This window comes from Tamandua tetradactyla, chromosome 5 (assembly GCF_023851605.1).
Source record: "Tamandua tetradactyla isolate mTamTet1 chromosome 5, mTamTet1.pri, whole genome shotgun sequence".
Classification (NCBI taxonomy): Eukaryota; Metazoa; Chordata; class Mammalia; order Pilosa; family Myrmecophagidae; genus Tamandua; species Tamandua tetradactyla.
The window spans coordinates 99,248,998-99,275,774 of NC_135331.1; the positions used below are offsets into that span (position 1 = coordinate 99,248,998).

General features: G+C 55.5%; 1 protein-coding gene across 3 annotated transcripts in view; it reads right to left on the bottom strand.

Annotated features, from left to right (window-relative positions):
• Nucleotides 1–255: 255 nt before the first annotated feature.
• Nucleotides 256–26,777, bottom strand: part of TFEB (transcription factor EB) — a 46,393-nt gene continuing 19,871 nt past the window's right edge. For 2 of the 3 annotated variants that reach the window (XM_077161773.1, XM_077161774.1), the window contains exons 2-9: nucleotides 6,802–7,012; nucleotides 6,465–6,719; nucleotides 5,888–5,968; nucleotides 3,864–3,984; nucleotides 3,709–3,765; nucleotides 3,107–3,182; nucleotides 2,413–2,560; nucleotides 256–1,408 (exon numbers count right to left, since the gene is read on the bottom strand). In XM_077161773.1, the coding sequence (XP_077017888.1) occupies nucleotides 929–1,408; nucleotides 2,413–2,560; nucleotides 3,107–3,182; nucleotides 3,709–3,765; nucleotides 3,864–3,984; nucleotides 5,888–5,968; nucleotides 6,465–6,719; nucleotides 6,802–6,996 (1,413 nt within the window). In that variant the 5' untranslated portion in view covers nucleotides 6,997–7,012 and the 3' untranslated portion in view covers nucleotides 256–928. Of the gene's footprint in view, nucleotides 1,409–2,412; nucleotides 2,561–3,106; nucleotides 3,183–3,708; nucleotides 3,766–3,863; nucleotides 3,985–5,887; nucleotides 5,969–6,464; nucleotides 6,720–6,801; nucleotides 7,013–21,318; nucleotides 22,661–23,027; nucleotides 26,641–26,777 lie in introns of those variants that run through there. The other variant, XM_077161772.1, reaches the window with a different exon arrangement.

The following is a 26,777-nucleotide window of genomic DNA, read 5'->3' on the forward strand; positions in this document are numbered from 1 at the left end:
CCATGGGGAGGGACAACACCCCCATCAGCGCCCAAGGCCCATAAGCAAGGCTATGTCTCCAGCTTCCAGGGCAGGCCTGGGGAGTTGGGGCAGGGGATGGACCTGGTGATAGATTTATTTCCTTCGGCCACCGCCCCCCCCATCCTGACCCCTAGCAGGGTACAAACTCAGAATCAAGAAAAGAACCCATTGGGTTGAATCCCCCCCGTTTTCCTATCAACCCTAGACCCACTCCAAAGAGACAGGACAAGAGGGTACAAAGCACAGTGTTTACTAAAGGCACAAAGTGGGAAGCCTGGAGGGAGCTGCTCTTCCAGCAGCGACCTCGCACTCTGCCCCGATCCCAGCCCTTCCCTCTCTTCTAACCACCCCCCATTCTCACACCACCTGGCGGAGAGCTGTTAGCACCAAAGGGGGGTATGGCGCCCCACCTGTGGGAGGGGGGAGTCCCAGCTGGGGGGCAGGCTTATTGCCATCTGAATCCCAGAAAGACAGGTCTGGGCACCCAGTCGCTGCCTCAGAAAAGGAGCTTCCAAATCCCTCTTCTCCAACACACCCTCCTTGGTGGGGGTCAGGGAAGGACATCCAAGCCAGAAAAACAGAACCCCCAGGACCTCTTCTTACCTCTAGCACAACCCGTCCTCTCCCTTCCCCTCTTGATTTTGCACCTCTGGGAGCCAGGCTGAAGGCCTATTTCTGCCCACGCCCTCCCAGAGAGCTGCCTGGGAGGCACCGAGAGGGGGCCTTCTCCTGACCCCATAGGCTGCCAACAGGCACTAAGTCCAAACAGGGGTGACGGGAAGAAGTGAGGCAGGGCAGGTGGCTACTTCTCACATACAAGTGCAGCCTTGAAGGATGGGAGGAAGTCCCCTGGTTCTCCTAGCCCCCAAGCTTGCCCCTGCTCCCCAGCATGGGGGGGCAGCCAGGGTCACAGGACATCACCCTCCTCCATGCTGAAGCTGCTCCGGCGGCTGCTGGCCTTGGAAGCCTCAGGGGACATGGTAGAGAAGAGGGGGTCAGAGGCCAGTGGTAGCAGTGAGTCATCCAATAGCATGAGGTCCAGATCCTTTTTGGACAGGCCGGGGAACGGGGAGCCATGCTCTGGCCCCATGGGTTCTGAGTAGCCTGGGGGCCCCTCGTCGCCCCCGCCCCCAAAGCTCAGGCTGTGGCTGAAGTCCAGGTGGTGGAATGGGGAAGGTGGCTGGGCCGGTGGGGGCGGTGGGGCCTGGGGGGGCAGAGCTGGGAGCGGCTCAGGGTCGGGAACCTCAGCCCCCAGCAGCAGAGCCTCCCCCGGGCCCTCCTCACTGGGCAGCTCCTGCTTCACCACCTGCTGGGCCAGCTCGGCCATGTTCATGCCTGATGGGGAGGTGGTCGGTAGGCCGTGCACGCGCGCCTGCATCTCCAGCTCCTGCAGGTGGAACAGGAAAAGGGCTGGGGGCACATACACGCGGGTGCCAGCAGTCAGGCCACCCACCTCGCAGACTCAGATCACAGGCCTTGCCCTTCCCTTGTGGCATCTGAGCCCCAGAATGTCTCAGCTGGAAGAAAGCATAGGGTAGCTCTAAGGTCTAGAATCATTTCAAACTGAGTTACAACTCATTAGTGAGTTGTGAAACCACTGCATTGAGTCTTGACTAGCTCCCGCTTTCTTTTTCCATTGAAATAGACTTGCCCAAACAAGACTAGAATAGAAACTACCAGAATGCACAGCACCTATTAAGGATGAGTGTTCTATCATGAAACTTTGATTTCATTTGTGTGTGTGTGTGTGTGCACATGAGTGCTGGATTGTAATGTAAATTGCATTACCTCTCATGAGAAATAATCAAAAAAAGTTTAAAAAGCTGCAGTCCAACACCCCTTGTATAGAGAACCAGCCTCAGATTCAAAGAGGAAAAAGCCCCTCAACACAGAGCCAAGACTAGAACCTGGGGCTCCAGCTAGTAGGATTAACTCTCTGAAGCCTTTGTTCTTTAGCTTGCTCCTATGGTGGTTCTTAGTGTCACCCACCAAATATTTCCAGCCCTCTGCCTTCTAGGTACATGGGAGGTTTGCATTTTCCTGCTCCTTTGAGATTAGGTTTAGGTGTATACTTGACTAAAAAAATGTGAGAAGTGACATGTCACTTCCAGTGGAAGTTTTAAGAGCCAGCCTTAGATGTACCTGTCCATCAGCCTGGATCCCAGAATGAGGGTCTCACTGATATTTGTTGTTTAAAGTACTGACATGTGGGGACTGTTTGTTACTGCAGCATAACATAGCTCATCCTGACTGATACATCCCCCTTCCTCATGAGCATCCTTCCCATGTCTGTAGTTCCAGAAAGGTAAAAGCACTGGCCCCTGGAGTCAGAAGCCAGATTGGGAGTCAGCAATCAGAGCTACCCAAGAGGTCAAAGTTCAGGGGCCAGACCTGAATGCGGAGCCAGAGCTGCTTGTTGGTCATCTCCAGGCGCCGAGAGTGGTTCTCAAGCTCCCTTGACTTCTGCAGGTCCTTCTGCATCCTCCGGATGTAATCAACAGAGGCCTTGAGGATGGTGCCCTTGTTCCAGCGCACGTCCCTGCAGCAGGCCGGGCAGAGTCAGAGACGCAGGCTCCGAGGAGTGGCCAAGCACTTGTCATGCACTAAGGCAGTGGCAATTAAAGCCCTGGCCTGGCCACCCCCATTTGTGGAGAGGATGATCTCAGACTACACAGAACAGGTCCTTCCAGGCAACTTCTGTAGCTGCCACCCACCTCAGTCATTCCATGGAACCAAGTGATAAGGAGCAGCCTCCTACCTGAGGTCTCCTACTTGGGTGGCCCAAATCTTGGCTCACACTGCAGCTATTCCTGGACTTCCTCCTGCCTCTCCACCAATCCAAACTTGCCCAGCCTGACTCCTCCTCCCCAAAGTGAGGGATTCCAGCCCCACTTCCTGAGCATCTGCCACACTGTCTTGAACCTTTCTGATTTAGAAGAGGGAAGGACCTTCTTGTTTTAGGATGATAAGCTCCTGAAAGGCTAGCAATCAAGGGATTCTCTTCCCATCCCTTCCCTCTAGCAACTAGCAGGGAGGTAGGTGTAGATAGTACTGCAGGCTGCCCTTCCCCCGAATCTCAGCTTACAGGTCGTTGGCCTTGGGGATCAGCATTCCCAGCTCCTTGATGCGGTCATTGATGTTGAACCTCCGTCTCCTTTCAACTAAAGGTAAAAGACTCTCGGGAGGGAGTCATTAGAAGGAGGGGACGCCACCCGGGGAGAAGGGCCCAGCCTACAAAGAGGGGCCTCAGTGGCAACCTGCAGCTTAGCTTTAGCCCTTCTGGGAAGTAATGGGTGACCCATGGGCTGGGTGGGGCGGGGAGGGAACAGAGTCAGCCCCGAGCCAGCTGGCAGCACAGCAAAGGAGACAGCCTTGGGACCCTGCCCCTTCCACAGGACCCCAGCTGTGACTTCATGAATCTGATAAATTCCTCCACCCTAATAAGTCCTAGGGACTTATACCATCCCAGAAACCCCTCCTCCACATCCCTTCTAAAGAGGACTGGTGGTGAGTGGGCTGAACCTACCCAGCCATACCCCTGGGAGAATTTAAGGAATCTACAAGGGACTTGGTCTTAGGTAGGGGAAGCTTTCCTAGAATTTGTGCTGGTCAAGGAAGAGCTTTCTAGGCAGCCCAGGTGAGAGGGAGAGGGAAGGAAGGAGGGAGAGGGAGCTGGGTGAGACTCACTCAGGTTGTGATTGTCTTTTTTCTGCCTTTCCTTGGCCAGGGCCCGACTCTCAGCATCTGCAAGCCAGGGGAGGAGAAGAGAGAAGCTGAGAGGGAGGGAGGAAGGGAGGGAAGAGTGGGGAGGCGGGGGACTCAGTGAGGAATGGCGGTAGTACCTGTGAGCTCTCGCTTCTGGGTCAGGTCAGCAGGGCAGGAACTGCTGGTGACACCCACCAGGGAGGGTGTGACCTGGGGGTCACTGCTGTACACATTGAGGTGGCTGCTGGACAGGGGCAGCTGTAGGGTGAAGCAGGGAGGGCAACCTCGTGTGCAGCCCCTTCCACAAGGGGACCCCTCCCTAAGGCCCATCGTCTCAGCAGCCGGGTCCAGGGCCATCTGGAAAAAGCTGCGCCGATGTCTCCCAGTCTCAGTCTAGGTTTTTAGGGCTCTGCAGCTAGCCCCAGGAGCACCAGGATTCCCCCTGAGCACTCGCTCCCAGCAGCTGAGACTGAGAATCTGCCGAGTCCAGAGCTGAACAAGACACAGCCCCTGCCCTCAGGAGCTACTGAAGAGAATTATCAACCAAGATAAATGCAGAGATAAGATTACACTCCAGGCATTAGGGAAACCCAGGGGAGGGGCACCGAATCCATTCTGGAGTTTCTGGAAGGTTTCCTAGAGGACATGGGACTGGAACCGAATCCTGAGCAGAGATGCGAGGAAGGCACCGCAGGCTGGCATGAGTAACAAAGGGGAAGCTGGACAGGACGCGGCAGTTATGAGCAGCCCAAGGCTCTGGAGGGGGTAGTGATGGGGCGGGAGGGTGCCTGGGCCCTGAGTGCCGTGTTTCACCTGCAAAGACTCTGGGCTCTGGGAATGGGCAGCCAGCGCGGACTTAAGCAGAAGCCTAACAGGGACAGATCTGCGTTCTGGGAAGGTCTCCCCAGCTTATTCACAGAGGCAAGCACAGTAAGTGGCTGACCCCCAAATTTACATTTGGGGGTCAGCCACTTACTGTACAGACACTCCACAGTGCTGTACAGACACTCCACAGTGTACACAGGAACTACTAAAGGGGCCAGAGACCCCTCCTGCCCCATCACTGCCTACCCTGTGGAACCTTGGGCTGCTGGTAACCGCTGCATCCTGTCCAGCTTCCCCTTCTCTACTCGTGCCAGCCCCCTTCCTGACATCCCTGCTCACGCCCTCCCTTCCTCCCCCGCCCTCAGTGCCCCAGTTGGCTGCAGGTTTCAGACCCAACTGGTCCTGGCCAGCTCCTGCCAAGTGACTCGGCAATGTCACCAAGGCAGTGGGGATAAGGGGGTGAGTCCCCACAGCAAGAACTGGGGCTTCCCCTTGGTGGCATGGGCGGGGGGGGGGGGGGTAGGGAGTGGAGGGAGGGGGTGGGGCAGGATCTGGGCTTCAGGCTCAGCAGGTGGGACCCAGGAGGGAAAGGAGTAAGCAGCTGAGGTTCAGGACCTCAAAAGGGGTGGGGGTGGGGGTGCAGCAACCACTCTACCTGCCCAGGGTGAACAGTTGTCAGCGTGTATAGAGCATGCCTGCAGTTTCTTGCCTCATCTAATCTTCCCCATAATTCCTGGGTAGATAGCATCACCCCCATTTTGTAGCTGAGAAAGCTAAGACTCAGAGTGGTTGAGGGACTTCCCAAGCCCAGGTCCTTTCCACCCACCACTTCACCGCTGCCCAGGAGAGCCAGGAGGCTGCCAGAGGGAGGGTCCAGTGGTTGGAGAACGAGGTCAGCCCTTGTCACTAACCACGATTCTGCTCACTGAACCTGGGCTCCCTAAAGAAACTGGTCCTGCAGACACATTGTGCCATTTATGCCCCAGGCAATTGCTCCCAGGCTGGAATGCTCTCCCCACCTCTCCTCTGCTCAGGCCAACACCACGCCCCCTCCCTGAGGAAGCCCTCCCTGACTTTGCTAGTGACTCCTCGCCCCACCCCTGTGAGCGCACACTCAGGCTGAGGCACGTCTTCTTTCCCAACGGGCAATTCTGCTTGGCCCTGGGCCCTGTCACATTGTTTGGTGAAGGCAACTCTCATCTCTGCAGCACGATGCTGGTTCTGCCAGGGCGAGGACCCTGTCTCTAGCTCTCTCTCCAGGCTCAGCGCCACTGCAGGCCTTTGTCCCTCCCCCTCAGCCCAACACACCCACACGCCCCAACCCAGCCGGCAGTACCGTGTTAGGCATTTGAATTTCAGGATTGATGTAGCCCAGGACATCATCCAGACGCATGATGTTGTCGATGACATCATCAAACTGGAAGGAGAAAAAGTCCGTCTTGGGAGGGAGGCTCCTCTGGGAGAAGGCAGGAGGAAGGGGCACTGGGACAACCAGGGAGCTGGAGGGACCATGGATCCCATCTCGCCCAGTGCATTCGTATGGGCTTGGAGGAAACAGGCTCAGAGAAGGGATTTGCCGCTCAGGGAGTTTCCTTCACACACCCCTGCCTGGCACGGCTTTGTGGACACGCTGGCCTGCTTGCACGCGTCTCCTCTTTACCCCTAGCGGAGCTTTCAAAAGCGGGGATGGTGTTTCCCCTGTGAGATGGAGTTCCCTGAGGGCAGGGCCAGGTCTCCCCAGCAGGCTGGGGTTCCCTGAGAACAGGGGCTTGTGTCTCCCTCCTGAGCTGGGACTACCTGAGGGCAGAGCTGTCTCCCCCCTTAGACTAAGGGTTCCATGAGGGCAGCGCCCCTGCCTCTGCCATTGGACTAGGAGTCCCAGGAGCAGAGCCACAGGCCAGCCCCTCACTCACCTCCCTCTCGGGGTTCGAGCCGATGTGCAGCATGGCCATGGGGCTGTTGGGAGCGCTGTTACCGGCAGAGGACGGCAGCACGTGTCCGGCTCGCACCCCCGGGGAGGCAGCGGGCGGGGGCTTTGGGGAGCCCTGGGCAGGGCTGATGTGGGCGGCAAACTTGTTCCCGTAGGTCTCTGACAGGTACTCCCGCACCTTTTGGTCTCGGGACTGCTGCAGGTGGTAGGAGGTGGGATTCTCTAGATAGGACTGCACCTGCGAAGGGGGAGAAGACAAGGGCTCTAGGGAGCCGGAGACCACTGGGGATAGGGAGGGCCCAGACCGCAGCAGCCCCTACCTTCAGCACCTCCCCCGGCACAGGGGGTGCAGACTGGAAGTGGACAGGCGTGTTGATGGCTGAGGTGGGCGGCGCCCCCATCTGCTGCTGCTGCATGTAGTGCACGGCGGCCTGCTGCTGCATGCGCTCCCGCTGCTCCTCCTGCTGCGCCTGCTCCCGCATCAGCTGCATGCGCAGCCCGATGCGTGAGGCCATGGCGGCGGCTGGCTCCCTGAGGACAAGGGCGGCGATGAGGCCCTCATGCTCCTCAAAGCGCCGGGTCTCGGCAGCGCACACCCACTGTACAGGAGGGGACACTGAGGCCCTGCCGGGGGAGGGATCTGCCCAAGGTTATTGGGCAAGTGTATGAAGGGCTGAGGCTTGAAATATCCAAGTTTCCTGGCTCCTGGGTCAGAAATAGAGACTCCCTCTTCTTTGAATGAAGAAGATTTCACTCCATCAGCCCCCAAAGGCTTGGGTGCGTTCTCTGCTCCCCCCTTTCTCTCCTGATGCTGTTGGGTTTCACCTCAGATACATCCTCCACGGCTGCCACTTCTGCTGCCGCTGGCGTGGGCCCACCCTCTGTCCCGTCTTTTCTGGACCCCGAACGAGCCTCCTCAGGGTCAGACTCCCTCCTGCTGTCTTTTCGTACAACTCTGCTCTCAGTTCAATAACTACAGGGATCCTGTAAAAACTTAAGTCAGATCATGTCCCACGTCGGCCCAGAACCCTCCTGGGCACCCAGCCCACTTAGGATAAAAGCTGATATCCCCACGACGGCGTGAAAGGCCCTCTGTGATGTGCCCCACCCCTCCTGACCCCTCTCCTCCTGCCTCCCTCTCATTCCTTGTGCTCCAGCCATACCAGCCTTTGCACCTCCTGAGACGTGCCAGGCTCCCACCTCAGGGCCTTTTCCACTCGCCGCTCCCACTGCCCTCCCCCTACATACCATCCCCTTCTTAGAGAGACCTTTCAGGGCCATCCTATTTAAGTTGCACCCCCATGCCCCTCCCCTCCTTTGTTTTTCTCTGCATCACTCATCACCATCTTAAATGCTCCACATTTTTACTTAGTGATTTCACTCATTGTCTATCTCTTCCCCACCAGCACCACACACTCCCCTGAGGGCAAGCATCGTCTGCTGTGTTCACTACAGTGCCCGCAGCCTCTAGCCCAGTGCCTGGCATGTAGGAGATGCCCAAATGAAGGTGTGAAGAGAATGAAAATTATTTATGAGCCAGGCTGGGGATACTGCAGTGAGTCAAGTATAGTCCCTGAGCTCATGGCATCCGCAGTCTAGTAAAAGAGAAACGCAAGTCCACAGGCATTTATGACCCTGTGTGCAGACGTCTGCTCCCTGGCACCCAGTCCTGCCAGGGCCCAGGGTGGGCTTCCCGTCACCCAGAACGTAGCCCTGATCTTCCATGGGTCTTAGTGAGACAGATGGAACTCAGGCCTCCAAGCTAGCAGGAAGGTGGGAAGAGAAACCAAAATGAATCTGGTAATGGGGTCTACTCTGTCCCTAGTTCACTGAGTGACCCCAGGCAAGTCCCTTCCCTTAGCTGAGCCTCAATCCCCCCATGAGCAAAATGAAAGGGTTGGACAGTGTGAATTCTAAGATCCCTCCCAGCTGGTATGGTCTGAGACTCCCTGAGAGGAATAGGGCGCCTAAGGGTGCCCCCGACTCCCCAGGGATCCAGGCAGGGGCTGGAGGGGCCTGTCTGGGAAATAATGGTATTGCAAGAGACTGTGGAGCTGGACAGATGGGGGCTTGAATCCAGTTCAGCCACTTATTTATTGCCCATTTATTTTGGGCAAGTCACCTAACCAGTTTCACTTTCCCCATCTGTAAATGGTTTCTACTGCAGAAGGCTGGTGAGAGCACGAGATGAAAATAACACGTCTGCACACTGCATGGCACATGGAAGGCTGAGGTGGTGGGTAATGGACAAGAGCACAGTTGGCAGAGGGCAGAGTTATATCCCAGGTCCTAAAAGTCAGCCCCAGGCCTCTGGAGGTAGCAAAGGAAAGCACACTAGGCTGACAGAATCTGCCTAACGCCAGACAGCAGACCAAGTCAGCATTAGCACAAGGTACTGGCAAATATTCAGTGAATCATAGACACAATAACGTGCATTTATCTGCATACTTAGTGTGTGCTGGGCACTGTTCCAAGCAATTTAACCCCAAATGGCCCTGTGAGATATTTTATTATTTTCCTTTTACAGAGGAGAAACAAAGGCAGAGAGGTTGGGCCTCTGGCAGGAGGCACAGAGCCTGGGCCCAGTCTCAGGCAGTCTGGCTCCAGGGCCCACGCTCTGGTAGGTTCTGGGCCCACCATGGCTCCACGCAGAGCTGGGAAGGAGCTTGTCCCAGGGCCACCAATGGTCAGGAGGGTGCCCGACCCTCCTGACCCCCCAACCCAGGCTCCTTCCACAGCCGCAGGCGGCTTCCTCCCCAAGGGGGAAACACCATCCAGCCTCGAGTGTGAGTATTTAATGGCCCTCCCTCACCTTCCTTCCCCCCTCATCATCCCCCCTAGGCCATGAATTAGAGAAGGGGCTCCCTCAGCCCCAGGGGTCTCTCTGCCCAGTTCCCAACAGGGCAGTCCACAGAGAGAAAGGAGCAAGACACCCACTCACCCTGTCCTCCACCCTGCAGCAGGGACGCAGCTGCAACCTCCCCCCTTGCCTCCGCCCATCCCCTTCCCTGTGGCTCCTACAGAGGGCCATCCCTGTCTTTGCCCCCACCCCCGCTGCCCACCACGAGCAGCAGCCCTCCCCGGCTCTCACTCCAGCCTGCTGGTCCTGCTCCCCTCGCAGCTGCATCCCCTGCACACTCACACATCCTCCCCCTTGGGAACAATCTGGCTTCAGATGGGCCTGGGCTGGGGGAGGGGAGGCACTGGGCCTGGCAGTGCCAGCCGGCCTGGGGAGGGCTGGGGGAGAAGGAGCCTCTTGTTTCTCTGACAAAGGGCCAGGCGCCTGGGCCGGGCGGGGCTGACTTTGCCATGAGGAGAACCTGTGCTAGGCCCAGTTCAGCCTCTCACGGGCTGGGCCATCCTGCAGAGGTCATGTCCCTCCTCCCAGCCTCAATTTCCTCATTTGTAAAATGGACACGGGAATCCTTCTACCACCCACTCGAGGGCCATGGGACCCTCCCAGGGTGGGGGTGGGATGGGGGATGTTGGAGAATTATGACCAGGGAGGCTTCTGTGTGTCAGAGTGTCAGGAGCCTTATGCCCGGGCCTTGTCCTCGCATGGAGGGTGTCTAGGGACAGGACCGAATGAGTCCCTACACCCCACACCCCCTCCCAAAGCTGCTGCTTCCAGCAAAGTCCCAGCCTTCTCCCCCCAGCCCCTGGCCCCATCCTGGTGGCTGTGAGCATGGCCTGGGTGAGGTGGGTGTATGGGGTTAAGGCAGGGGCTTGAGGGGATCAAGGATAGATGGGGATGGTCAGGAATTCTCCTCCCCCCTCAAATACACTTGCTCTCTCTCAAAGTCTGAGGGGCCACTCCAACCTCCCCAAACAGCCACTCTGGCGAGGAAGAATTAAGAGGAAAAACATGGGAAAACCAAAATGTCCCTTGGCCCCCCAGCCCTGTGCACCTCTACACCCAGCAAGCCTGGAAAGGGTCCACCACACACCCATGCGGTGAATACCAGGAGCTGCCAGTGTCTGCTTCCCCTGGAGAACCGTCTCCCCTGATCCCCTCAGCCAGAGACTGGCAGGTCACACATCATCTTGAAGGAACCAGGCCTGACACCCCAGGGAATTCCTGCCCCTCCTCAAGCCCATGGAAAACTTCAGCCAAGGCAACCAACAACCTCCCACCTGGACCTGCACCCCGGGAAGCCACTGGCCGCCTTCTACTGCTGTCTGCTGGGCCCTAGCACCTGAATCTGGGTTCTAGCTTAATTGTGAGGAAAATGAGCTTTGTGGCCCAACAGATGCAGGCTGAGGCCCCCTGCTCTGCCTGGGTCTGGCTGGGTGACTTTGCGAAAGTCACTTAACCTCTTAATGCCTCAGTTTCCTCTTCTTTAAAGTGGGGCTAACAACAGTACCTGCCTGATGGCATTGTCGTGAGGATTCAGGGAGACAGTAAGTCAGACTTACTAGCAGGGCCTGAGGCATTCGAAAGGGGTGGATGCTGGTCTTCCCTTGGAAACGGTGGGCTCCTCTGGTCAGAGCCAGAGCTGGTCTCTTGTTAGCCTGCAAGTGGCCCTCTCCCCTCAGTCATTTACACCTCAACACAAATCTCTCCTGATGGGAGATCTGGACAGGGGGTGGCAGGGAGGGACAGGATGGAATCGCTGGACTCCATAGGGAAGAGGCACAGAACAGGAAAGGCTCAGATGGTGGACAGAAGATCTCCAAGAGCACTGGGTGGGAAAAGCCACTGCAGAACAAAATGGACAGCCCAAGCCCATCTGGGTGATAATGGCTAAATGCATAGAAAAAGACCAGAAGGTTCCTGATACCAGTAGCTAAACACTTACTCAACACTTGTAAGGGTCAGGGCTGGTCTATGGATGCTTCAAACATTAATGCATCTATTTCTCATAAGAACCTTAGGAGAAAGGTACAATTATCCCCATTTTCCAGGAGGAAACTGAGGCACAGAGAGGCTAGACAATGTGTGCAAAATTGCACATCTGATAAGTAGCAAGATGGAGAGTTGATTCGGGTAATCTGGTTCCAGAGCCCTCCCCTCCCCCATTCTGGGCCCCCCCACAACACACCAAACTTCAGTTACCTCTGGGGAGGGGAAGGGAGGGGAAAGGAGTAGTGAAGCAGGGGGTGGTAAGAAGGGCTTTTTATAGTTTTTCATTCCACTTATGTAGCACTTAACCCTTACAGTGTGAACATGGGCTACCTGTGTGATTCTTTTCATACAGGGGATAAAAGAAGCAGGGCAGCTTCTAGGAGGCTGTGAGGGAACTAACTTGCTTCCAGTCCTGCCAAAAGGTGGATCACAGAGGGGTAGAAATGTCCCCAGCGCCACCTGGAATCCAACCCACACCCTGCCTCGGTCAGTGCAGTGGTTGTTGGGCCACCCACCGACCCCAGGTAAGGGCACTGAGTGACCACCAGATGCAAGGGGCCAGGGTTAGAGGCCACATGCCAGTGGGAGCTGGAGGGCCAGGATCCAGCACCCAGGGCCCAGCTCAGTTTCCACTATGGCTCCAGACAGGAGCCTTCAGAGGGTGTGATCTCCACACCATGCCCCTCAGACTGCTTTTAGCCAGGCTGGTCCTTCAGTTGCTTGCCTGAGCTCCCTTGGGGTTTCTGTACCTTCCAGGGAATTCTTTAAAAATTAGAGCAGGAAGTGACTATGCACATACCCCATAGCCCAGCAACACCACTTCTAAGTATATGCCCAACAGAAAAGATCCATGCGCTCCAAGGACACGTACTAGAATGTTCATAGCCGAACTATGCATAGCAACCCAAAACTGGGAAATACCAAATACCCATCAACAGGAAAATGGAGAAGGGAACTGTGGTACATCCATACCCTGGAGTGCTGCTCAGCAATGGGAGTGAACAGATATTGCCACATGCACGGCCCAAGGTGCCTCTCACAGACACACTGTTGATAAAAGAAACCAGGCACAAAAGTAGAGAGAGACTGATCTATGTGCATAAGCCTTAAAACAGGCAAAATGAATTTACCATGTTAGAAGTTGGGATCACACCACAAGGGCAGCTTCGGGTTGTTCTGTAACTGGGGGTGGTGGTGGTGACATGAGCGTGTCTAACTTATGAAAATTCATCCAGCTCACAATTTGTACTCTTTTCTGTGTATGTATTACACTTTCATTTAAAAATTACGTAAGAGTTAAGGTAGACCTTAAATAATTTGAAAGAAAAGTTAAGTAAATTACCCATCTCCCTCAAAGTGTGGCTATGACTTTAAAATGCCTTTGATTCTAGGCAGACCCAACACAAGTGCCAGAGGAGAGCTTGGAACAACCTCTTTGGAAAAGCAATTTGGCAACATATGTCAAAAGCCTTAAAAATACTCACTAGCCCAAGTAAAGAAATCCTAAATTCAAAAAAGGCTTTTACACATGAAAATACATAGTTATTTATAGAGAGAAAAATCAGAAATAATCTCAATCTCCAGCAATAGGATGATTACATATATTATGGTGCATCTCTCGTGATGGAACTCTGTGTTTCCAATAAAAACACTGGGGACATGTCAAATGACACAAAATAGGACATAAAATTGCACATAAAATGTGAGCATGACTATGTAAAAATATGTGTAGAAAAACCTCTTGAGGAGAAATATACAAAAAATGTTAATAACGTCTTTGGATGATGAAATCATAAGTGGGTTTTTTTTTTCTCCTGTTTACCTTTTAGAATGTTGTTCTTTTTCTACAACAAATGTGTATATCTTTCTAATTGGAAAAAATATTTTATACTAATCACTAATGCTTATGGCATCCTTACTACATACCAAGCACTGCACAAAGCACCTGATTTAATTATCACCAGTACTTCAGAGCGGGAGAATCATCACTGCTGCTTCTTTCCAGGTAAAGAAGCAAAGGCACAGAGAGGCTAGCATTTGCCAAAAGCCACAGAGCCGATGAGTGGTGAAGCTGGACTCTGTAGTCTCGCTCCACTGCCCTACCTTAGGGCTTGGAGATCGGCCTCTGTCCTGCAGCTGGGGGTGAAGGTCACATTTTCTTTTCGCGATTCCCACTGAAGAAGCTCCTCTACCATCAAGGGCTTTCGGCACCTGATCTCTTCCGTGCAGCCCAGAGACCAGAGGGTGCCTGGGATGACAGAACAGTCTGGAATCCACAAATACAGAAACAGAAAAAATTCTGCCCTTCCTTAAAGGACAGAGATGATTTCCTGCATTCCCAGAAAAACACATGTCTGGCAGCTGAAACAACAAAGGGTGCAAGCCCAGCAGCCGGCATGGCTGTTTAAGACATTTATTGAGTTCTGTGCCTCTGTGGTTGGAAGTTTTCTTCTCATCCAGGGCCTTACAAACGGTCGGTTGTGCAGGAGCTGCCCTGTCGTGGCAGCCAGGAAATCAAACTGACCACAGAGGAAGGGCTCGCCAGCAGGTACCCAGGCTGCTGGAAGCAAGGGGAGGACCCCGCGACCTCCTAGGTAACCTTTCTGCTTTGGGAAGGGAAGAAAGGGGAAGATTCCAGGTTTGGACTTTGTTTTGTCTTCTCTGAGCTCTGTCTGGCAGGAGAGGTGCCAGAGGAAGGCCTGACAAACTAGGAGACGGAGCAAGAACGTCTGTTTCATTCCCAAGCCTTAGGACAAGGCTGTTCCAAATCTCTGAGACAGTCACGGGTCCCTGCAGCGCCCCAGGGGATGGGGAGGGGAGGCGGAGGGCAGAGCATCAGTTATGAACACAGCAGAGCTAAGGTGGGAGGTATCATAAGATTCCCGGAGGTATCATAAGATTCCCGGAGGTATCATAAGATTCATCTAGCAGTCCTGCCCACAGAATCTACGGAAAGGGCAGAGGGCTTGACATCAGAATGTTTAGGATTGAATCCCTGCCTTGGGCCTGACTTGAGGTCTGGGCCAGGCCACAGGCTCCCCAGCTGCCAAGCGGGGCTTACCAGCCTGGGCCACCTCTCCCACAGAGCCACTGTGACCTGGGTTGGGATGCTGGCTGTGGAGGCCCTCGGCAAGGGTGGAAGTGTGAGCAGAGGGGAGAAGCCACCATTCCGGTCATTGTCCAGTGTTGCTTTGTCTACTCTGACTTAGGAACTTCCCTGGACAAGTCCCTTCTCTCTGCTCCTCTTAGGTTCCTTTCAGGAAAAGGAGCTCATCTATGTATGGAAGCGTGAGTGCACTTTCACATGCACACACACCCACGCACACAGGCCCCCAGCTGGGCAGAGCAGCCCAGTGGTGACCCCAGCCTTGGCCTCTCCTTACTGTCCAGGGGCAGGAAGGCCTCGATCAGCTTTTCCTATCACTAGCACTCCCTTTGTTCCGTCTCCAAAAGACTTTCTTCCCCAAAGCTTGTATATCATGCAATTTATTACAGTTTGTTTCCCAAACTTTTAAAATCACAAATAGGGGGTGGATCCGCTTGAGATAAGTGTTCCCCTCGCCGACTAACGCTGTAAGGAAGCAACCAGACAGAAGAAGCCCACGCAGTGCCGTTCAAGGTCAGGTGAGACCGAGTCACGGGGATGGGGTGGGGGGGGCAAGCCGGAAGCTCCGTCTGTGGGCAGGTCCTGGAGGGAACTTTCCAGGGGGCTGGAAACATTCTCCCTCTTGATCTAGGTGGTGGTTACACAGGGGGATAAGCCCTACACTTCCAATCCATGCATGCTGCTGCAGTAAATTATCTCTTCATAAAAAGGAGAAAAGCCAAGGTTGATGAAATAAAAGTTTCAGAAGTGTGCTATCACTGACCTTCCTGCTCCCCACAGCAAGGGCCCTGCACAACTTATCATAGGAGTGTGACTTCTGGCAGCCGCTTTTCAGTACTGGAGGTAGCCGGAGGGCCCCACTTTTACTTTTCATCATCTCTGGTATTTACGGTGAGTCAAATCATATAACAACCCACGTTATTGAGTACCCTTTACTCAGCATCTCCAATGTGCTAAGTATTCTACCTTGTCATTATGTCTTCAGGACGCAAAGACATATTGCGTATTATTATTCCCACTTTATAGATGAGGAAGTCGAGGCTTGGAAAGTGGGACGGGCACAGTGCTCATCAGTGCAGCGGAATGCATCCCATCCCACCAGCTAAGCACCGCTGGCTCCGGGTCTGCTGCAGGGCCAGGGTGGGGGCAGAGAGCAGGGGCTTGTTTACAAATCTCTGAGCACCCGCAGGAGGAGGGGAGGAGGCAGAGGAAGGGGGTGGGGAAGGGCAGCAACATTAGCTTCTGGCCTGCTGAGCCGGCCTCCACTTCCCACAGCTCAGGCCCATCGGCCCCTATCCCAGCTCACACCCCACAGGAAAGGGTGGGAGCTGGCACCTCCTGGCTGGCCGGCCTGCTGCCCAGGGCAAAGCAAGGCAATTGTGCAGGGAGAGGACAGCTTCAAAGGCAAGTCCAGACCAGAGAGGCGCCCTGTCCTGTCCTTGGCGTGAGGCCTGCCCCAGGAGGAGTGCCACTGGGCATTGCAGGGCAGGGGGGCCATGGGGAGAAGCCAGGAAGGCCCTGTGGAGTGTTCCACCCTTGTGTGTGATCTCATGGACAAGGGGCTCCAGCCACTGCAGACCCCACCCGCCTCACACACACACACTCACACGCACACATGCGTGTTGCCAAATCCCTTGCCCTGCTCTTTGCACTCAAAGATCCTTTTTAGCGGGCAGCCTCCTTCCGGGGGCAGGGATAAGGGGACTGAAACCCCTCATTCTCTTGTTCCCCGGAACCCTTCTCTTTAGTGTCCTGCTGTGTCCACACTGCTTCATCCCTGGTCATTTTCTGAACACCCACCACTCTTCCCAGCTACAAGGAAGCTTCCAGGGACATAAGCCTTCTTCTTAGAAGGTCTGATCCCACCATCACACATCCCAGAACAAAATGCAGGGCCCTCAGGTACGGCTTGTCAGACGACCCCACACCTGTTGGATTATCTCTGCTCCTTCTCAGCAGAACCCCCAGAGTCCTACTGTCCACAGGTGCTGCCTGTCCTAAGCCTGTGACCATCAGAACTCATTCACCCTCACGACCCCTCACGGACAGTCACCTCTTTGGCAGATGAGAAAAACTGAGACTCCAAATGGTTAAGCGATTTGCCCACCATCGCGCTGCACAAGCACGGTGAGGTAGGGGCTCGACCCCAGGCCTCTCATGTGGCCTCAGGTGTGTGGCCACCACCTGCTCCCCGCCAGATGAGGAATGTGGGGCCCCACAGGGTATGCCCTTCAAATGGATGGATTATCGTCCCCCTCATTCCCAGCACGGCCCCCTTGCCTCACCCTCCTTTCTCTCTGTGAATCCTGCAGGTCTCAGGGCACTACGGCCCCCAGCCCTCCCAGATGCCCCAGGATGCAGGCTGGGCACCACCCACAGATACTGTCTTCTGCTAAACAGTCAGGGTGGCCCCATGCCCAGGAGTCCCAGAGAGACAATGTACCTGGATCTCACTGAGGCAGCTAACATGGCCAAGAGAGGGTCTCAGGGGGATTATATCAAGCCAGTTGGACAGAAGTGTGATTACGTGGGACAGAGGTCTGGCATTCGACCATGGCATGGTGTGTGTGGCAGGGGCCCAGGGCGGGCATATCCTGCTCATAGATGGCATGTCAGACAGGAACCAGGCCTGAAGGGTGAGAGAAGGGTTCCAAGTGCCCACAAGCACCAACTGACCTACCCTGGCCGATCCCCTCCTCTGCTCCCTCTGCCCGTTGAGCGAAGAGCGGCTAAGTGTGTATGGATGGGACACCAGCCCATACGGTCACTCAGGAACGCCCGTGTCCAGAAAAGATGAGGCCCTCGTGAATTCAGGGCCTGACAGCTTCGACCCTCTGGGATGATTCAGCTCTGAAAGGTGTCCTCAGCCCCAGCGAAGAAGCCTCCGGGACTGGCCCAGGGCCAGAGCGGGATTGGGAGACGGGAATTCGGGAATTCGGCTGTAGCACCGCCCCGCTGGGTGACCCAGGCAGGTCCCGCTCCCTCTCTGGGCCTTGGAGCCCTCGTTCCCTGTAGGGGCTGCATGGGACCTCTCTCAGGCCCCTTCCTGCTCCGCGCGGGAGGCCGAGGGCTCAGGCAGCGTGGACACATCCAAGGCTCGGACCCGTGGAGTGGGTGCTCGAGGTGGGAGGGGGAGGGCGCGTTTTTCACTCTCACTTCTGTTGCTGCTTCCACACTCAGGAGTCCCTCCCCACCAGAGCTGGGGCAGCCTTAGGGACCCAGCCTTTCCTTTTCCATAACTGGGCCTCTTCCGCTGGCTGCTAGGGGCAGGGAGGGCAGGCTGACTCCTGTGGGAGACGACAGGGAACCGCCAGGCACACGTGGCCGGGCACATAGAGCAGCTTTCCGGATCCCAGCCTCAGGAACTCGGGCCAGGCCCCTCCCAGCTACCCAGAAGGCTGCTATGGGATCTCAGGGTCCCAGTTCCCACCCCAAAGCCCTGAGCCCCAGCCCCTGCCCTCGGCCCAGGTCCTCAGAGCAACTGACCGGCCAGTGCTGGCCCGGCCCCTGCTCCTTGGAGGCGTCCTCCCCTCCGCCGGCCGCCCCCCTCCCACCCCTGCCATGCTTCGCCTGCTGTGAATTAACTCCCACTGCCTGGTTTCATTTTAAGAGTTTAATCTGCCTCTGAGTACTCTGGAAACAACCACTTCATAACTAAATGTCCAGGCTTTGCTAAATAAAAGACTGTGTAGGAGGAAAGGGGGACCGGAAGGAAGGAAAACACCTATGAGCCTGAACAATTGCATCACGTTCACAGAAGGTGGTGGCCTATTGTCTGCCGATGACAAATCAACCGGCATTAATAATTATATGTACTGGGCGCTTCCCCTATGCCAGGCATTGTTCTGAATGGATGTGTATTACTAATTTAATACTCAAAACAACCCCTTCCCCACCCCACGAAGACGGTACTAAATTGCCCCTATTTTATAGGCACAGAGAGGCTGGAAACTTGCCCAAGATCACACAGCTGGTAGGTAGTGGAGCTGGGGCTTGAATACAAGGGACTTAGTCTAGAGTCTGCACACCCAATCCCCGGCCACAGAGGCTCAAGAATGCACTGGGTACTGCAGGGTGCTGGGTACACACCGAGGGTCTGGAAAGGGCCTTGGAGGACAGGCAGGGGTGATGAAGCCCACAGCAGAGGGTCCCACTCGGCTCTTGCCAACTCCAGACCATTCCCCATTCAGTCCCTTCTTCCCCGCAAGGCAGTCCCAAGAACCACCCAGCCTCCCCCGGAAGTTCCTGACAGCCGCATTTGACCCCCCACTGCCCCCCACTCCCCTCCGCCCAGATTACTCTCATTTGTGAAAAGACAGTTAAGTTCAGTGGATACTAACAGACCAGAGTCCAAATCTGATGTTGTCACTTACCTACGGAATGACCTGGGGCAGGTTCTTAAACACTCAGAGCCTCAGTTTCCCCATCTTTAAAATGGGGTGACAGTAATGCTACTTTCCTCAGAGCAGGTGAGTGGCTCAAGCAAGATGAAGTGTGTGACATGCCTGGTCCCCAGGAATGTTCCAGGAGTGTCAGTCCCCTCTTGGGTGACAACTCTTAATCTGGTGTGGCATTAATCAGGAAAGGGTCCACCAGATTCCCTGCAAGCCTATTAGAAATGCAGAATCTCGGGCCCCAGCCCACCTGAATCAGAATCTGCATTTCAACAAGACCTCCGGGTGTTTTCATTTGTGGTTCTAGGGGCCTGGTTACCTGGCTCCAGGCATGAGAACTGGTGACAGGTGGGAGGAGACAGCAGAGAGGTGAAGGTCCAAGGTAGAAAAAGATCCTCAGGGAACAGGCAGGGCCCTTCTGAGCCCCACAGTTAACGTGAGCAAACAGCCCTGGCCCTCAGAGCCTAGGACCAAAGCGGGAGACCCCCAGGCCAGCACCCCACTCTGCTGGCTCACTCAGAGCTTGGGCTTCGGCCGGGACTGGAGGTGGAAATAGTCAAGGTCTGTGGGGAAATTGCCGGAAGCTGGTATGGTTTGGGAAACCAAAGCAGACAGGCCATGTGAGACACCCACTCACACACACGCACACACATCACACAACAATTCACACACACAAACACACACACCATCACATGCCACCCATCCTGGGCTTGCCTGCCCGAAGAACAGCTCCAGCAGAGAGCAGGCAGCCGTGGGCCCCAGGGGTGTCCCTGTGCACACAGGCCTGTGTGCGCCACAGGAGGTCGCGCGTGCTGCTGTCTTCTGCCCCAAAGCAGACCTAGGGGCCCACTCTCTCCTGCGGCTTTCCTCTCACCCTCCCTTTCACCTGCTTCAACCCCATATCTATCCAAATCAATCTGAGCAATCAGAAAGCCAAGTCCTGCTCACCTGAGGTTGGCAAAGACCCAACTTTCAATTGTCACCTACAATGTGCCTGGTGAAGCCATCTCACCCCTAGCACCAGCTCACACCAAACAATAATAGCAAAGGCCACCCTCTCCCCTATGGTATGGCTTCGGGAGAGATGGGCTCAGCTCTCACCTCTCTACCCCTACTGACCTCTTTTACCACAATGGGCTGGGCTACTAGGGTCCCCCAGATTCATACGGGCTCAAAAAAAAAAAAGGAAACCTAAAACACAGGGCCAGAACCCCAAGTGGGACTAGAATGCCCAAGAAAGAAGCATCAGCAGGAGGGTCAGCTGGGGCCAGAGGGTGTGTGATTTCACAGGGTTCTGGAAAGGCCCTCAGCCCCAAAATATCTTCCCTCTGGGTCTGGAAATCCCTCTCAACCCCCTGAGATTCACAGCCGGGAGCGCTTCCACCCGAAGCCCTCATCAGCTCACTCTCCTGGGAGAGGCAGCTGACAGCTGGGCTGAGAGTGGCGAAAGGTAGGGCAGGGGGGAGGGTGGGTGCCAGGGCCAGATGGGAGGTGCTGACAGCCAGTGACCCTCATCTTGCCAGGGCTACCTGCCCGCGAACTCCCACCCAAGAGGGGGCACTCTGGCCCTCCCAACACCCCCAGAGGGTTGATCCCCAAGAAACCAGAACCTCTTGACCAGGGAGGCAGTGTCCAGCAAAGGGGGAAGCTTTAAGCAGCCCCCTCCCATACAGGCCAGGGGAAATCAAGTCCTGCCCCAGTGGTCCCGTTGAGGAAGCCAAAGTGCTGGACCCAGGAAGGGGTGGGAGGGAGCCCTGAAAGAAGGGAGGTAGGGGGCGGGCAGGAGGGGGAATTAACCAGCTTCCAAAATAGCACAGTTGGTTCTGCCTCGCTTCACCCTGCGCAACGTCTGGCAGCTTCTGCTTTCGGTCTGACTCACGCCTGGTGGGGGCAGAACAGAGTGGCTGATGCGGACAGAGGCCACTGGGCTACCAGGAGCAGTGGCCCAGGAACTCCCTTCGCTGCATACAGCTATCCTGCCGGGCCGGGCTTCTGGATCCGGTCAACAGGGGCATGTCCCTGCGCAACTGGTCCGCATCTAGCTGAGCTCCAGGGAACTCCTTTCCTGGGCCCTAGCCCAGCCTCAGCCCACCCAGGGTTTCCCAGTGGTGCTGGGTACTGCAGACTCTGCACCCAGCTTTGTTCCCTCTGGGTAAAGGAGGACCTGCCTCCCCATGAAGGAAGCCAGAGGATCCCCTCCCCACCCCACCCCCAGAGGAGAAACAACGCTGCAGCAACGCTCCCACCCCCGGCACAGTCTGGGTGAGCCACCCTCCACCTCCCTGCCCCCTGCCCCACATGCAGGGATGAGAGGTAAACAAAGACCTTACTCTCAAAATTCGCACACAGACACATTCACCCCATTTTTTTCCTGGGTCTAAACCCCACAAGCACTTTGCCCTTAGCAGGACAGTGAGAGGAATTAAGGGCCCTGGAGCTGATTTTGCAGTTACTCCAAGTAAGAGTGTCCCAGCTCTCCCCCTTTCATTACCTTCCACCCATCTTTTCTCTGTGTCCTTCTGCTGTCCCCAGCTCCAAGGCTCGGAGCTGCTCCTCTTTCCCCTGCAGGGGTGAGCCTCAGGCAGGCAGGCCTGCAGCAGCTGCCTTCTCTCTCCTCCCTGGATTGAAGATGCTTCAGCTCAAACATGAGAGTCGGAAGGAAATACTCACCATAACCCCACCTTTCAACCCGGGTACAAATCCTCTCCTTTCCCCTCCCCAGCCCTTGCCCCCAACACACTTGCCCCAAATAACTGAAGCGGGGGTGGAGACGCAATCGGTGCTCGCCCCGGCAAGGACAGCACTGCCTGCAGGTGGGGAATGGATGCTGCTAGCAGGTAGGGGAAGAAGGTCAAAGGTAAGGAGGCGGGCCAGCCTGGGCAGACACCACTCCGTCCCCCGCCGCCCCTAGACACACACCCGGACCAAATCTGGTTTGGAAGTGAAAACATCAAGGGGAAAGGCTGCGGGCGGCGGCTAGAGAGATGAGTCAAAGTGCTTTTGGCATGCCTCCGGGTCGCCAAATATGGGCCTTGGGGCTTTCAGGGTGAATCCACTGGCCAGAACCCAGCATCTGCCCCATCCTTGTCTTGCATCTTTTCCCCTCCGTCCCCCATACCAGAAGACCTCACCTACACACCACTGCCATCTTTTCCCACTCCCTTGGCCCCATGAGGCATGAGACCTGTAGTGTGGAGCTGGGAGGTGTGGGGGATGGGAGAAGAAGTCTAGAGGGAGGAGGCCGCTTTCCAGGAATCAGATATTAGGCAGAACCTTCAGCAGGGACACAGAAGTGTGCCCTTGAACAAATGGACACACAGCCTACCGCCCTGTGAACACACACACACAGGGAGGGCACTAGCAGGCTCAGTTTCTGATTGACTAAAAGGCAGCCATGTGGCAGCCTACATGGCCCCAGTAGGGGAAGAGGCAGGAGCAGGAAAAGAAAGGAAAAGGAACTCAGGAAGCGTCCTATAATAACAGCCTCAGGATGCTGGAGTGGGAGGGGACTCGAAGGTGGCTCCAGGCCATGTGCCACCAGGCAGGTCTGTACGTTCTTCTAGGAGAAGAAGCAGCGCACAGAAGTCGGCTGGCTTCGAGTCAGGCAGGAAAGGTCTAGCCAGTGTCTGGCAAATGGTAAGCACCCCATTCATGTCTGGTCCCTTCCCTCTGCTGAGGGCTCTTAAAAGGATTCTGACAGCTTCCTCTTTTAATCCTCAGCACCTGGCACATCGCAGGCACTCCTTAAATCTCAACTAAATTCAGTGGATGTGATCCTGATGACTGGTTGCAGTGGGAAGGGTCTTCTCGGTGCAGCTGGGAGGTGGCAGCTTCTTGGGCATAGAAAGGCAGCTGTGAGAAGAGGGCTTGACAAAAGGCATACTCCAGGGGACTGGCCAGACCGCCAGCCCGGGGTGGTGAGCACAGAGGCCGTCAGTGCCCCAGCCATGACCCTGTATGGCCACAGTCCTGAGCCTGCTCACCAACTGGGCACTTCCAGCTACCAGCACCTGCATCTCAGCCCGTGGGCTTGCTCCTGCCATCAGAGCCAGCAGTTAGCTGCCCGACCCTAACAAAGACTGATGGGAATTGATGAATATATATTTCCCAATTCTCTTACCCTGCCCCCAAGGGATAGCTCTAAAGCATATTCCATAGAGGTCCCAGTGGGATTGAGCCTCAGGTGCCCACAGCAGTTACCTGCTCACTAATGGACATTTTCTTGGCTTCCTTCCGTTCCCTGTGTCACTTCCCCACTCCACTACTGGTGCTTCCTGGGGTAACTTCCCGAGTAGACTTCTTGCATTCACATCCTTTTACAGCCAATTGGCCCAAAAAGGCAGTTGTAAGCCAAAACTGAATGGCCAACTCTAAAGCTTGGACAGGAAGGCCAATAAAAGGGGCAGAGAAAAATGGGGAGTTGGCCACGCTGTGGGGAAGCTGGAGGCAGGGATACAGGAGCCCAATCACTGGGAGAAGACTGGCCAAGCTGGGTGCAACAGTTAAGCATGTACTGGAACTTTCCTCCTGTAGGAAGGCAAGACTGCCCTCAGAAGCAGAGTTGAGAAGGTGGAAGAAAGAAACAAGGATGTGCCAGGGTTGCAAGTCATGTGGAGAAGAAATCACCACACAGATTTAGGTTACTGGTGGCAAATGCTAAAATGGACTAGAAGCTCAGCATTGCCTCCCAGCCCAGGCTGCTCCTAGGATAGAACTACAGAACTCCAGCATTCCAGAACCTTAGCACGTTTGTTCATTCAAATAACACAGCTATCATGTTCCACATGCAGAAACAGGCACTGAGTGCCCATTAGAGCTGACACTAAGAGCATGCCTGTGGAGGCAGGTGGAGCTGATTCCTAGGTATGTCACTCACTAGCTGTGTGACCTTGAGCAACTTACTTACCTCTCAGTATCCTCAGATGTAAAATGAGGATAACCATGCCCATCTTTGAAAGTTGTTAGAAAGATGAAACGTAAAGCATCTACACACTGCTTGGCACAGGCTATGTACTCAAAAAATATTTGATGGATGTTTGGCTGAATGGGTATAATGGCTGGCTGCTGGCTGGCTGCCCAGATGGGTGCATGAATGGATGAATGAAGGATGCTGGATGGATATAATGATGGACAGACAGACAGATGGATGATGGGTGCATGTATACATGGATATGTATGTTAGATGTTAGAAAAGGAGATAGTAGCTGTTTGCAAAGAGCTCACAGTCTGGTTCAATATCACTTTCTGGTACATTTATAAGCAATAAAAAGGGATACCCACGGCCCCCCTAATTTACCTGTTATGTAAATCTGTGTTTCCATTTACCAGGTTGACAAATACAAAGTAAATCCCTTCTAATGAGCCTTAGCAACATTACTGGGGAGAGCTGTTCCTGAAAGATGCAGAGGGCTGTGTCCAAACAGGGAGACAGAGATGAATAAGACAGTCCCTGCCCTCAAGGTACTTGCTGCCAAGAAAAAGTATCATTACCCGATATTACATATTGTAGTACTTCTCCTACTCTGACTAATTCCACTATTACTACCACTAATAAAACTGTATTGAGCCCTTACCATTTGTCAGGGACCGTTCCTAAGAGTCTTACCAAGAATTAATTCATTTGACCTTCCAACAACACTGTGAAGTGGGAACTATTCGTGTACCCATTTTGCAAGTGAGAAACTGGACACAGGAAAGTTCCACTGTCTGGTTTTCCCAGCTAGAGGCAAAGATCCCCAAGGGCTGTCTTTTGGCCTCTCCCCTCAGGGCCTCCCCGCCACGTTGCACACATGCCAGGCTCAAAGTGCCCACTTTGGAGGCCTTTGGTGAATATGCGTTGGCTGGCTGAGGCGGGGAGAGGGGATGGTATAAACGGAGGAGGTGAACCCATGCAGAATGGGGAAGGAAACAAGGCTCCAGGAAGAGGTAAAAAGGGAGCTGACCTCGGTGTCCCCTTCTAGCTTCTCCACCTGTCCCCATGGCCCAGGCCTGGCATTTCACAATCTTATGGTCACTGCAGAAAGCCCTATTCCTTTGCAAAGAGGCTGAGTGGTGCTAATGGAAGGAGCCAGGCCTTGTACCCAGGAGGGTCAGTGGCAGAGGAGGGTGGGCCCGGGGAGAGGAGAGGAGCCGTCAACTCCCACCAGGCCGGGCGCGTGGAGTGAGCTGGGTGCGGGCAGTGAGGGGTAGGGTAGACTCCAGAAGAGCCGTGTCTGGGGCCTGGGCACGTCGCAGCCTAGCACAGGGCTGGCCCTCAGCAGGCTCACCCGGCCTCAGAGGTCTCTTCGGGCAGGGAAACCTGAGGCGACGGGGCAGCTCAGGCTTGACTCTCAGAATAGAAGCAACAGGAGACCTCATCACTCCACACTTGCCCTGGGGGGGGCACAGCTGGAGAAGGCAGACTTCCCAGCCAGCCTGTGGAGCACACAGAAAGGAGGTGGGGGTTCCCCAGCCCTGGCCACACCTCACCTCTACATCCCTTTGCCCTCCCAGAGGCATAAGGGATATACAGTGCAGACAGCACAGGGAAACTGAGGCACAGACCTGCCCTGCCTGCTCCAGACACCAACATTGCCCTTGAAGATTAAACATACATCTCGCAAGCAATCAGGGATGCTAGACCCTACCATTTCTTCATCCTCTTTCACCCTGGGGACACACGCTTTCCGGAAAGGGGCCTCCCTCACTTCCCAAGATTGGGCTGTGGAAAGAAGGGGCCCTGCCTTTCCTTGAGCCCCTGCCCTGGAGGTCAGGCAAGAAGCACAATAAATGGTTCAGAGCATGGACTCCTGACCCAAGGCTGCCTGGGTTTGAACCCCAGCTCTGCCACGAACTAGCTAAATGATTCTCTATGCCTCAGTTTCCTCATCTGTGAACTGGGAATGCTTCCTGCTCCTGAATCTCACAGCTGACAGGAAAACCACATTTATTTATTTGGCTTTTCCCATATCTGAAAGGTCCCAGTCCCTTCACTCGGGACACGGGCACCCTAACCACCAATCCTCCTTCATCCTCCTCACGGGGGGCCCTGACGGGGGGTGCTGAGATGTTGACGGAGCCACGGCTGTTGACAAAGCTGGTGCCAGGCCCACGTTGGGCACAGAGCCCGGGCACACAAAGGGGCTGTGTGTGCGCCGGGCATTAGCTGGAGCGGAGCTGGGCAGGACGGCATCTGGGGTCAGGCCAGGAATTCAATTCCCTGGAGAGAGCCTCCCACTCCTCCCGGGCAGCACAGCCCTGTCCAGGGCGAGCCCTGGGAGTGGAATGGCTACGTGCCCTGATGGGAACTGGGGGAATGGGGACCCCTGAGTCCAGCCGCCCGGCTGGGCTACCCGCTTGTGAGGCTGTTTCGGACACGTTACATAATCTGGGCTACAGCCTCCTCAGGGGGCAAAGGGAGGGCAGTGTCTGCAGCGGCAGGGAAAGGCGCAAGAGAAGTTTGGCTGCCAGCTCTTCCCCAAACCGAGGACCCCACCTCCCCAGCTTTGGGCCAGGGCCCGGCACTCAGCACAGGCATTCTGAGGCACCCACGGTTCTGGTCACCCTGCCTGCATCAGGACCCTGGGGTGCCTGAAGAAAGCTGGCTCACTCCCCAGGGGGATGAGTCACCAGCCACAGCAGTCGGGACGGCGGGTAGACAGTGGGCAGGTGCAGCCTCTCCTCTGCCCTCGCCGGCAGGTCCTTCCGAGCTGGAAAACCACTGAGTCTGAGGCTGGCACCGGCTCTGATCCCAGCAACACAACCCGGATCTCAGAGCGCCAAGTCCTCAGGTCCAGCACCCTCCTAGTCCCCACACTGACTCCCTTGGCTGCAAGTGTAGACCCTCTGCAAACCTCCCCCCCACAGCCCCCCACCCCCACCCCCGCTGTCAGACCACAGCCAGAGGCAGCCCCTTACCCCTGAGGGAGAAACGGGGTCTGAGGCAAGGAAGAGGCGGAGAACACGGGCGCC